Source organism: Schistocerca nitens, chromosome 12 (genome assembly GCF_023898315.1).
Source record: "Schistocerca nitens isolate TAMUIC-IGC-003100 chromosome 12, iqSchNite1.1, whole genome shotgun sequence".
Lineage (NCBI taxonomy): Eukaryota > Metazoa > Arthropoda > Insecta > Orthoptera > Acrididae > Schistocerca > Schistocerca nitens.
The window spans coordinates 17,007,449-17,020,880 of NC_064625.1; the positions used below are offsets into that span (position 1 = coordinate 17,007,449).

General features: G+C 40.1%; 1 protein-coding gene across 4 annotated transcripts in view; it reads left to right on the plus strand.

Moving 5' to 3' along the window:
• The window catches only part of LOC126215383 (protein draper), a 396,618-nt gene that overhangs the window by 350,620 nt on the left and 32,566 nt on the right, over nucleotides 1-13,432 (plus strand). For all 4 annotated transcript variants that reach the window (XM_049942079.1, XM_049942083.1, XM_049942080.1 and 1 more), the window contains 3 exons: nucleotides 75-239; nucleotides 4,613-4,819; nucleotides 9,314-9,469. In XM_049942079.1, coding sequence (XP_049798036.1) covers nucleotides 75-239; nucleotides 4,613-4,819; nucleotides 9,314-9,469 — 528 coding nt within the window. The remainder of the gene's footprint in view (nucleotides 1-74; nucleotides 240-4,612; nucleotides 4,820-9,313; nucleotides 9,470-13,432) is intronic.

The following is a 13,432-nucleotide window of genomic DNA, read 5'->3' on the forward strand; positions in this document are numbered from 1 at the left end:
AAGATTATCGATATAAAAAGAGCACTTGTGTCTGCAGGAAGGAGAGTAGTTAACTTGAGACATCTGGTGTGCAGGAACATGCACATGCCGCCCTGGTTATGTCGGGGAAGTATGCGAGCGACGCTGCGACTCGGGTTGGTTCGGCCACGGCTGCACGCAGATCTGCCAGTGCCACGATGACAACAGCATCGGCTGTGACCCGGAGACGGGCCGCTGCATCTGCAAGCCCGAGTGGAAGGGTGAGTCCGAACCTCTCTGTGTCCAGTGTAGTTACTTAGCTCTGCTGGCACAGTTGTAGAGTATGTCTGCATCTTATGAAATCTCTTTTTCCTTGAAGACGGGGAAATAGTGCAGTAGTACGTGACTTGACAAAACGTCATTGACCACAACTACTGAATATTTCTGTCTATCCTGAGCTGAAAGGATGCTGGCTTAGCCTTTTTGACATGCTAAAGCACGGACAGTTGAAGACATAGATTCCATGCTGGACATGGGACACCTGTTACGGGGGCTTGGAGACGGGGGGGGGGGGGGGGGGGGTCGGTCGTCATTGATAGACCATTCTATTAGTCATTATATAGTAATTTCTAATTGGTAGAAATTATATTGTAAATTGTTTTTGTAAATGTCTGTTCAGGTACTTTGAGGCATTTTTTTTTTCATATTTTTGATGAGGTCAATTATGTAAACATATTTTTTCCTGTAATGCTGTTGTGAAGTACTTATTAAGAGATACAATCTCTTAAAAGTGTAACACAGTGAGTCAAATACTGAAAGTAGAAACTATGTCTATATCTCGAGGAAGCATAACTCACAGCATGCAAATTACCCAGATTATATTTTCTAGTATTTGAGAATGAGGGCACTTACTAACTTCCAGTAAGCCTTGTACACAGTTTCAAAACTTTTGCTCACTGACACACCACCCACTCCCACGACCCTTGCAAAATAATGAGAGAAAACAAAACTTCATTATCGGGCACAACATTTTAATTTACTAGTAATTCTGTTTGCAACTTCTTTTTGGACCAGTATCAACAAATCCCGACAAACAGTTCAGGATGTATGATGTCATAAATGTTGCCGTGCATGATAAATTAGGTTTTATTAAAATGGAGCACAAATTACCCAGAGTATACTCTTCCATCGTTTGATAATGAGAGCACTTATACCTGACTTGGAACAACAAAGCAATCGACACTGGAAGACAGTTGAGTGTGTAAAGGTGCAATGTTATTTGTTAGCAGGTGTGTTCGCACGCCACATGGCTGTATGTGCAATAGCTGTGCAGTTGCGTACTGACTACCTTCTCATGATGCATTTTAACGTGCAGTGTTGAGTTCGCTTTGCAGGATCGTAATAGCCTTGTCACTTAATGAATGCGTTCCTGTGATTCTATTTTACTGTTATTTATGTATCTCAACAACTGCAACAGGAAGCAGACTGTTTTTTTACAATAATCAGAAAAATATACATTTAATTGATGTTTTCAATATGAAAGGGGTGGTGAAATAGAACTGAAATGTTCATTTAAATACAATAACTCACAAACGTAAAATAGTATAAACTACTTGCATACTTACGAATACTGTAGTGTGCATGCAGTACATAATACTTGTGCAGGGGGGCATTCCTTAATAAGAAGATGATATTTATTGAGGAAATGCAGTATACACCATTCAGTTAAAAATATGAAACACAAACACATAAAATAAAAACAAATTATGGCAAAGGACAAATGCTACATAGTTCAAAGTCACTTTCTTCATCAGTATGACCATTGTGTGTGTTCTAATCTGTGCAAGAGTTGCTGATTACACCATTTCTGTGTGGTGTAAAACATTACTTCTCTTCTCTGTTGTTATTTGTGCCACTGCTTCCTCTAACAGTTTCTGAATTTCTGTCTCAGTGAAGTTTTTGTTATTTGTTGCCAAATAATGCTAATGTCCTCCCAAAACATTTTTATGGCTGTGAAGTGGTAGTGGTATGGTGGAAGCCTGAGAATGTGTGGCCACGTTGTTTAGCCACTTCATTCACAACAAACTGTTGAAACTGTAGCTTATTTGTTTTCACTGTATCCATCTGATGGAAATCATCCTGAACTTTCACATTGTAGCATTTCAGCCACTCAACAATGTTGCCATTGTCAGAGCTTTATCTTCAGTAATTGAATGGTAAGCAGCATTAGCCATTACAGTGACAGACAGCTGGTCTAAGTTTTCCAGTAGTTTGCTGTGAACCATTTAAGAAAACTATCATGGTTTATCTCCTCGTGATAGACGTTTGTTTTCCTCGATTTGTAAATGAGCCGTCAGATAGGTATGAAACCAGATGAAATTTCGGCATGCCAACATAATAATTCTTTTGCCCTTCCCTGGAAGAACAGCAGAACTTCTGCATGTACTATTGTCTGTCCAGTCTTTTCTGGTGGAATGATGGCATATATCTACATGTGATTGAGCCATACAATATCTTTGAACGACACTTTAACAGTGTTTATTAAAAATCGAAAATGCCACACTCCAACTTCACCAAAAACAGAGGACTCTGACGAACATTAATAAAGAAGTCTTGCTGCCACTGAATAATTCTGCCTTGCGAAGAGTAATGCATATTTTTTTTATAGTTGGTTATTCTGTTCTATGACAATATTTGTGTACATTGCAATGAATAGCATCTTGTTGGAATGAGCCCAAATTTCTTAATTGTTGTTCTATTCTTCTCCTTTTACCTGGTGTCCACAGTTTGGATGAGCTAGGCTCTTTCCCTTCTGCACAGTATTTATCTTTATAAATTTTGATCTTCAAAGTGTCTTTAGTTCTTTTGACAATCTTCATTAGAGACAATATAATCAAACTTCTCCTTCTCAAAATATTCACATACCAATATTCATGTGTCTGGTCACGGAAAACACGAGAAGATCACTGAACTTTCTGTTTAGCAGACATACTTTTCTGTACCCTTCTGCTGCTGGCTTCAAACATTCTATGGCACAAAATAATCTCGTAACAAAGGGAAACAAAGCACACAAGGAAATGGATCACAGCTGTTTAGGCTACTGGCTTCAAATGTCTGCAACTGGTTATAGTAGCTGTAGCATAGAGAATTAACAATACTGAATGGAACAGAAGGTGCGATCAATTGCATTCTCTGATTAACTGTTCCTATGGTAGCAGCTCTGTAAACAGCTTCATGTCAGTCACTTTGTTGTTCTCATCCAGGTATAGTGACTTCCAATAAACTGTACACTTAATTTCAAACATTTTCTTGCTGAAATGTTTTAATGCTTAATACCAAGTATGTAACACATTAATTCATTTTTAAAATAATCAGATATTTGAACTTGTTTTATTCAATGGAGTTTGATTCTTCAGAGAATTGGGGGTGGCAGGGTTACTGTGCTTTTGGTAAAGGGAAACAACAGAGACAGACCTGATAGAGTAACTACCAGTAAACTCCAGATTGCTTAAAGAACTGAACTTGAATGCACAAAACAGCTTCAAACGTCACATTAATTTACAAATTAATGAGTTAAATATTTGACACTTAGCATGTAAAATCTTTATTGTTCAAGGCACTCTGTTTTAAGCAAAAACTAGTTTTTCCTGCATCTTGTGTTTATGATGCTTTACCTCCTGAACTGTGTGTCATGCAGTGATATAATTTTGCAGGTAAATTTAGTGGTATATGTGGATACTGTCCATAAACTGTGTTGTGGGATAGAGTTGACAGTAAAGAAGCATAAATTAAAAGTCGTGTCTGATGTTGAAGTTTTAGTGTATGAAAACAGAAAGCGTGGCACTGGCAAGTGATAAACTTTTTCCTTTCGCCATATCGTTGTGGGGGAGGGGGTGATTGTCAAGGATAAAAAGTTTCATAAAGTTTTGAAATTATGTGTAAAATTGTTGAAAGTCCCTGAGTGCTCTCATTCTCAAATACTGGATCAATAAAGTCTGGATTTTACCTTGCCGTCAGTTACGCACAATTTTTGTCATTAATACTTGTCTTATTCTGTTGAACTTTCAGTGCAGGATTATGTCTCTTAATGAGTAGATTATGACAGAATTCAAATTTTTAAATTCGGTCAATAATCATGCAAAATATTCCATTCCCCCCTCTCACCCCTCCCTTCCCCCCACAAGCCATTAGATATGCACCCTGCAAGTGGGTCTTGGGTCTTGGTTCTGGGATGGTTGCTTGGTAATATAGATAAGTAATATGACTGATTTGGAAAAGAGACAGACAGCTTTAAGCATTTTTATCTTTCATTTGAATGGGTCTGCTCCGTTACACCAGAACCAGCTTTTATTACATGAAAATTTAGGTTATGACGGACAAAGGGTCTTTCTTGTGAAGAATTTATTGGATATAGAGTGCGTCCGTATCACTGACACAAAAAAGTGTGTGTGTGTGTGTGTGTGTGTGTGTGTGTGTGTGTGTGTGTGTGTGTTTTTTGGATGGGGGGTGCTTGTGGGACTGTCAGCAAGAGAAGTTTCATGGAGGTTTGAGAAAGGACAGATAACTTAAATCAATTTTATATTGCGTGCATATGTGCATGCATTTGTATGTTTGTTGCTGTAACATTGGCCTGGTGTTGTCTTCCCCGGAACAGGTGTGAGTTGCGAGACCCGATGTGAGGAAGGCAGCTACGGGGAGAACTGCTCGGAGACTTGCATCTGCCAGAACAACAGCTCGTGCGACCCGCAGACCGGGGAGTGCGTGTGTGCTGCTGGCTGGGAGGGCCCCGACTGCACACAGCCGTGCAAGCTCGGCTTCTACGGGCTGGGCTGCAAGCAGAGATGCCCTGAGGTCATATACGGTGCGTCCAGAACCAGCTATACACATTCCTACTGTAGTGGGGAGAAGAGAGAGACCGTGAAAAAGGGAAAGAATAAAAAGCAAATTGGACTTTGTATTACAGAAAAGCTATAGTTGGGGTGGTCCTTGTGGCGTTTTTGAGCAAAAGTTAAACCAATTTCCACTACAAAAATTATTGAAAAGAAACAGAGAATAACAGAATGTAACTGACAGGAGGAAGTGGCGTAGATGAGAGATCATCCTTTACCAGGTTAACTTGGTCTTCTTTCGGGCGATGTCCACGTCTTCAAAAATCTCCTTCATTTCAGTGTGAAAAAATCTGCTCCGAAATCTTGCAATAGTCCAGGGATCACTAATTTATACCAATTAAAATCATCTTGATACTGTATGCAATTTAATTCACTTTGCTAATTCCATCCACCGAATTTCTTAATAACTTCCACAATGTCTACACATTACAATCAGATCAAGATTAGTCATTAAGTTTTTACGTCAGCATCCGATCACGTCTGCCTTCAGCTTCGGCTATCAAGAGACAATTGAAAACGGATAGAAAAACAAAAAAGGTTACAATTTTGGTATTTTCTCTGCCGTCGAGCGCTCATACCGCTGCGACGGGATATTTTTTATCTGAGGGAACGAGTGTAGCGCGGCGAAATTCAAAGTCCCACTACACTACTCCTTTACTGCTTTTCACGAAAACAAAAGCTGCGTACAGAAAATGAAAAGTGTGATGGCTAATTGTTACATATGAAGCGGCAACTACAGTTAATACTAGCAGTACCAATACATTTTAAATAAGCTGCGTATTCGAAACAACCTTGGTAACGTGTGGGCAGGCATTTTGTTGTTTAGAATATACTACAGGAGTTTCACTGGGAAGCCCTTACACTTCCTTGATGTAGTCCCTATCTCTGTGATTTCCATATTTATTGGAGCCTTGAAGAAAGACACTTGTGGCTGTCCATTTCCTTTCAATAGAGAGGAGTGTGCTTGAATACAATTGTGGTTCCATAGGCAACAGCAAACATTTTTCCATGAAGGCATTGACCATCTTGTCTCACAGTGTGATTAATGTGTTAACAGTTATGGCAGTTACTTTCGAGATACTGATCAGCTTATTTATTTACTGCCTTTTCTTCTGTCTCATTTTCATTTGGCTGCCCCCCCTGTATTGATTTGCAGTGATTGCAAAGATACGCGTAATCTATGAGGGTAATTTGAAAAGTTCTTGGAATGGAACAGAAAGAAATGACTTACCTCAGTGAAACTTTTCAGTGAAGTCTCAGTGTACACTAATGCACCTGGTACAGTGATGTTCCAGTGGCTAGATCCCCTCTTGAAAATGAGATTGATCCAGGCCTGCAAAATACCCATCAGCTAAGACTGTCGGTTCTATGTTTGAAGAGAATATCTGTCCACCAAGAACAGATTGATCTTTGAGTAGAGATAGAAGCCTGATGGAGCCAAATCAGGTGGCAGAGCCAGGTTTGACAGCAATTCGTATCTTATTTCATATATTTTTGCCATAGCAATGACACTTGCATGTTGGTGCACATTGTATTGACGGGAGGTGACGTTCTTCCTTACGAAACCTGGCCTTTTTTCATGTATCTTATGCTGTATTGGTATGTGGAGTTAGTGTAGTATTGTCCTGTAATAGTTTGACCAATGGGAAGATAATTTATCAGCAGAATCCTTTTTGCATATCAGAAAACTGATGCCATGATCTTTCTGGCCGACTTTACTGCTTTAGTTTTCTTTTTTGGTATTGAATCAATATGTTTCCACTGTTTCGACTGTTGTTCTGTCTCTGGGATATGGTAGTTGACCCAAGTTTCCTCTGTGGTCACAAACTGGCACAAAAAGTCCTGTTGGTTGCTATAAAAACAGTTCAAATGTTGTTTGGACATTTCCATTCTGATGGATTTCCGATCCTACATAAAGAGTTGTGGCACCCATCTATCAGATAATTTGCTCATATCCAATTCCATTGTTGAAATGTGATATGCTAATTCAGGTGACATCTCTGCAGCATCAGCAGTTTCTCCACTTTCAAGTGGCAGTCCTCCATGACCATTTTATGCACTTTTGCAATAATTTCTGTGCTAGAGGCACATGTTGGTCGATCACTACACGCATCGTCATCTAAGCTGTCACAACCAAATTTAAACTCTGTTGTCGACTTGGAAACTTGAAGGAAATTGGCATGAATTTCCTTTTCTTTCATATGTTACTTTATGAGGTACTTAATGACTTTTCACATCTTGATTTTTTAAATGATATTATTATTTTTTTTTTAAATTTCCCGTCTTCTCAATCATTACATGGAAACAACAGCAAAGAGAAGTCCCATCACAGATCTCTACCCAGAGCTGTGATGCGTCAGGTGCTCACTCATAAAGGATGACCTATTATTGCATGGGAACGCCTTCATGTTTTGGTGGTGATTCTTCAAACGTTTGAAACTGTCCGTGTAACTGTATCTTGCAGGGTGGCATTTAACAAGTCATTCTTCCCGTGCTCTGTATCTTAATATATAGTACAATGGGAAGTACCCTCTGCCATGCACTTCACAGTAACTTGCCGAATATGAATGTAGATGGAGATGTGAAAGTAGATGTGCACAGTGCAAGAAACTGCCTAACACAGAACAGTCAAACACAGCACTGGTAGAGTCACCTCGAAGCAGGCAATCACAGCTCAAGTTTCAGAACATGGGGTGAAGGTCACAACGTGAAACACAAACCAGTTTAAAATCATCACCTGGTGAGAAAGTGTGCTAGCAGCAGGGTGAACCACAGTGGTGAAAGTTAATTGCACTGGTAAGACTCAGTGGGAGTTTTCCGTCATTGCTGGGTAGTGTCAGTCAGTAGAAAGGTGTCAGCAGAAGCGCACACTTACATTACATATACGTTCCATCTAATGTAGGAAGACAGTGCTGCATTTGTCTGATGTCACTTTTTCTATATTTCCATATAATGTGACAGACCCCAAGATGTATGAAGCCCAAGGCTACCTTTTACACTGCATAGAAAGTTCTTCATTTTTAGCAGGTGGTTGACATACTCTCCATGACAAAAAAAAAAAGAACCATAAAGGAATTGTCCAAATGGGACAGAAATTGGTAGATATGGTATAAATGTGCAGACAAACTAATGATTACAATTGCAGAAAAAAATGGATGATTTATTCAAGAGAAAGAGCCTCACAAGTTAAGCAAGTCAATAATGTGTTGGTCTATATTTGGCCTTTAGACAAGCTGTCATTCAGTTTGGGATTGATTGATAGGTTTGTTGGATGTGTCCTCCTGAGACATACTGTGCCAAATTCCATCCAGTTGGAAGGTCCTGCCCATAATGCTCCAGATGTGCAGAATTGGGGAGAGATCCAGGGATTTTGATGGCCAAGGTATGGTTTGGCAAGCACAAAGGCAAATAATAGAAACTCTCACCATGTGTGGGCGGGCATTATCTTGCTGAAATGTAACTCCAGGATGGCTTGCCATGAAGGACAACAAAACAGGGCTCAGAATATCATTGACATCCCACTGTGCTGTAAGGATGCCGCTCGTGAGAACCAAAGGGGTACTGCTATGAAATGAAATGAAATGGCACCCCAGATAATACCTTCTGGTTGTCAAGCTGTGTGGTGGGCAACAATCAGGTTGTTATTCCAACGCTGTCTGGGGCATGTCCAGAGAGGTCTTCATTATTCATTAGGACTTTGTTCAAAGCAGGACTCTCTGAAGACAATTCTACTACAGTCAATGGGACTTCAGGCTGACGATGCGTCTGGAGATGCTCTATACAACGATGGGACACCAACCTGACTGTCACCCATAGTATTGCTGTAACAACCAGGAGTGGTACTCCTATCAATCAATACTAATCTGAATAACTGCTTGCATAAGGGTCAGAGGTGGACCAACGTGTTATTGACTTGCTCAATTTTTGAAGATATTTCTGTTGAATAAATCATCCAATTTTTCTGAAATTATAATCATTTGTTTGTCTGTACATGTACATTTCTAGTGATTTACGTACCACTTGGATAATTCCTTTATGGTGCATCTTTTTTGTCTTTAATGAATACGAGCTCGATCGGCTGATTCTTGTCGTAGCTGCACCAATGTATGGCAGAACATGATCTTTTGTTCTCTTTCATTCTGTTCTCCTCCTTTGCTCTTGTTACTACATCTCTGTGCTTGCAGCACCTTCTCAATTTCCTTAGCCATACTAGAGAGAGCTTTCATAGCTTGCACGTCATATCTGAAAGTTAGATGTATTTCTAAGCCTTGCTAAAGTGTCATTAGTGGGTGCTTTAACTTATATCTGGTTTAGTCTGCAGCTCCGAGGTGTTATCTGCCTCATTGCTCTGAACAACTGAAATGTGCGTGTATTACCTTCTTTCGGTATACAGATTTCATTTCAGTGTTTTGCCAATTGTTACCAGTGCTTCTGGTTCCACTGAGCTTTGTGGTTTTATTCTGCAGGTATTCGTGCATGCGACCACGTTACTGGGCAGTACTTGTGCCGGCCAGGTTACATAGGACTCACCTGCGAGCATCCGTGCCCTATCAGTACGTACGGCCTCAACTGCCAGAATAAATGCACCTGCAAGAATGGGGCGGACTGTCACCATGTTACAGGTCAGTATACAGTGAGATTATAAGTTATGTGTGTGTATACGGTTGTAAAGTGAGGATGTTCACGATTCCACAAATCAAAAGAATTTTCGAGTTTGCCATACAAAATTAAAAAGTTTACCTCAGTGCTACTGCACAGTTGTTAAACATTCATGCTATTATAGAACATTTTGTCTAAAGTTATATGCTATCAAGGAGACATTTTCATCTCTTCTCCCATGACTTACGTGATTACCAATTGCAGATGGCAACAGCAAGGTACAGTAGATGAGTACCACTTTATATTGTCAAATGGTCATCTAAAATCAGTGATAATAAAGAAATTATAACCACCTAGTCCCCCTTATCTGATTCCTTGTAGAGAATTCTCTCGGTGAACTTTTTGCGTTTGATTAACACAGAATTCCAAGATTTCGACGATATTCTACACACCAGGTAATGTTGTAGGTACTACAGGTCTCCCCACACACACACACACACACACACACACACACACACACACACACACACACACCAATTGCAGATGGCAACAGCAAGGTACAGTAGATGAGTACCACTTTATATTGTCAAATTGTCATCTAAAATCAGTGATAATAAAGAAATTATAACCACCTAGTCCCCCTTATCTGATTCCTTGTAGAGAATTCTCTCGGTGAACTTTTTGCATTTGATTAACACAGAATTCCAAGATTTCGACGATATTCTACACACCAGGTAATGTTGTAGGTACTACAGGTCTCCACACACACACACACACACACACACACACACACACACACACACACAGCACCCCATCTTCAGTCGTGAAGCCTCAGTTCCTGAGGTTCACCTTCTATCGTGACACTCCTGTCCTCAATCAGTTAAGTGCCTTCTGTGTCACAAACAGCATGTGAATGCCTGTGGCAAGTTCCTCACTGATGTTCTCCCCAACCATTCTATTTAATGAATTTTATTGTAGCTTTGTAGCTTTGTTTGGTGAGTTCCAGTTGCTGACAATTCCTGATGATGTGTGCATGAAGTCCTCTGTCACCTCAACCAAGTTTTTGTGGTTTGTATCTAACCAGGGCATGCCTGGGGTCGACTTCCTGCTTCTTTTTTTCCATTTATGTGACTGTTATTCTGTGGATGTCAGTTGGCACTGTTCTCATAATCTGACAATTTTGATGACAGGAGTTGTGCCCAGTGTGCCCAATCTCATTCATTGCCATAACCATCTGTTTGGTATGTGTCGAATTCCACCAGACTGGTGCTGCATATTAAGCACAGTGACAGTGCAGTTGTAGGAGCATGTTAGGCTGTGAATCCCAGGTGGTGCCAGTAAGTTTACAGATGGTGACATGTCAAGAAAATACAGGGTGATTCAAAAAGAATACCACAATTTTAGGAATTGAAAACTCTGCAACGACAAAAGGCAGAGCTAAGCACTATCTGTCGGCGAATTAAGGGAGCTATAAAGTTTCATTTAGTTGTACATTTGTTCGCTTGAGGCGCTGTTGACTAGGTGTCAGCGTCAGTTGATGCTAAGATGGTGACCGCTCAACAGAAAGCTTTTTGTGTTATTGAGTACGGCTGAAGTGAATCGACGACAGTTGTTCAGCGTGCATTTCGAACGAAGTATGGTGTTAAACCTCCTGATAGGTGGTGTATTAAACGTTGGTATAAACAGTTTACAGAGAATGGGTGTTTGTGCAAAGGGAAAAGTTCTGGACGGCCGAGAACGAGTGATGAAAATGTAGCACGCATCCAGCAAGCATTTGTTCACAGCCCAGGAAAATCGACTCGCAGAGCTAGCAGAGAGCTGCAAATTCCACAATCAACTGTATGGAGAGTCCTACGAAAAAGGTTAGTTATGAAACCTTATTGTCTGAAATTGGTTCAAGCACTGTCTGCAGCTGATAAGATTAAAAGAATCGATTTCTGTGATTTTATCCTTGCTCAAATGGAAACAGATGAATCTTTTGTTTCAAAGATTGTGTTTAGTGATGAAGCAACTTTCCACACTAACGGGAAAGTCAACCGTCACAATGTCTGTATATGGGGCACTGAGAATCCGCGGGAAACAACTCAGTATGAACGTGACTCGCCTGAGGTGAACGTTTTCTGTGCCATTTCAGCCAATAAAGTTTTTGGTCCCTTTTTCTTCGAAGGTGCTACTGTAATTGGACTACAGTATCTGGAGAGGTTAGAGAATTGGCTGTTCCCTCAGCTCGAACAAGAAGCACAACAATTCATATTTCAGCAGGATAGAGCGCCACCACATTGGCACTTATCTGTCCGTAACTACCTGAACGTCAACTACCCGAGGCGATGGATCGGCCACCAGGCAGCCCGTGACAGAGCACTTCATCACTGGCCTCCAAGAAGCCCTGATCTTACCCCCTGCGATTTTTTCTTATGGGGGTATGTTAAGGATATGGTGTTTCGGCCACCTCTCCCAGCCACCATTGATTTGAAACGAGAAATAACAGCAGCTATCCAAACTGTTACGCCTGATATGCTACAGAGAGTGTGGAACGAGTTGGAGTATCGGGTTGATATTGCTCGTGTGTCTGGAGGGGGCAATATTGAACATCTCTGAACTTGTTTTTGAGTGAAAAAAAACCTTTTTAAATACTCTTTGTAATGATGTATAACAGAAGGTTATATTATGTTTTTTTCATTAAATACACATTTTTAAAGTTGTGGTATTCTTTTTGAAGCACCCTGTACTTTTAGCTTTGTTTCTTGGCAATGATCTTTGTATGTGAGACTTCAGTCCAGCTGTACTCTCAGGTGTTTTGGAGTATCATAGTGGCATACTTGTTGTCCTTTCTAGGACGTATTTAAATTTCTCTTGGCTTCCTGGTTTCTCAGATGAGAGGCAAAGACCTGTGTTTTTCTGGGATTTGGCTTTAGGTTGTCATTTCATAATGCTTGCCAATCTCTCAGAGGACTGCTGTCAGCTTAGTCTCCACTTCCTCAAAGGTTTTGTCTGCAGTTGCTGTGTCATCTAGACAAATAAATCATCTTGTTCCGGGCTTGGTTGTTTGGCACTTGTATAGCACGGGTGACAATACATTACCCTGAAGGAAGTCATTCTTAAAGACTGGCTCCTCTTATTATACAAAATGAAAAAACTTCCTGTTTTGCAGCGAACATTTGTAAACAGTGTTAAAAGTAGTCTTTTGTGTTGGAATATAGCTTTGGAATCGGTTTCTTATGGTTGATGCTGCCATATGCTACTGATGGATCTACTAATGCAATTCCAGTAACTTGCAAGTATTTGACCACGGCATAACTTTCCTGGGCAAAAACCTGACTGCTCATTATCAACGTTTTTATTGGCATCTTGTGAGATCTGATTGATGGTCAACCTTTCTAGGCATTATGCAGTTGGCAAAGGGCAGAAACTGGTCAGAAGTGTTTAGGATCTAGTGGTTCTTTTCTACACTTCAGAGTGCTACAACTTTTGTTCAAAGTGTCAATATACTTGGAGACATGCATGATACACACCATGCTGCCTTAGAGTATATTCATTCACAACTGGTTTCGATCATGGACTATCTTCACAGTACTAGCACAAAGAAGGAAACAAAGTGAAAACTTTGAATATCATCACAAGTTACATTTTGATGAGAATTATTGGTTGGAAGAATTAAGTGAACAAAAAAAAAAACTGTTGGGATAAATTTGTACGTCATGCACGCTATTTAAGCAGAAAGGATTTTTTCGTAAGTACACTTAATTTTTCTGACTAATTATTTTCACGGAAATGTAATTTGCATTGATATTCACAGTTTTCACTTTGTATCCATTTTGTGCTAGGTCTGTGAAGATAGTCCATGATCAAAACCAGTTGTGAATAAAAATATTGTAAGACAGCACAAAGTGTGTCATGCATTTCTCCAGGGCTACAACACTGGTTTTGCACCAAATCTTAAGAACATAAAAAGGACCAAATATAGTGTTTAGTTTTGCAAACACTTA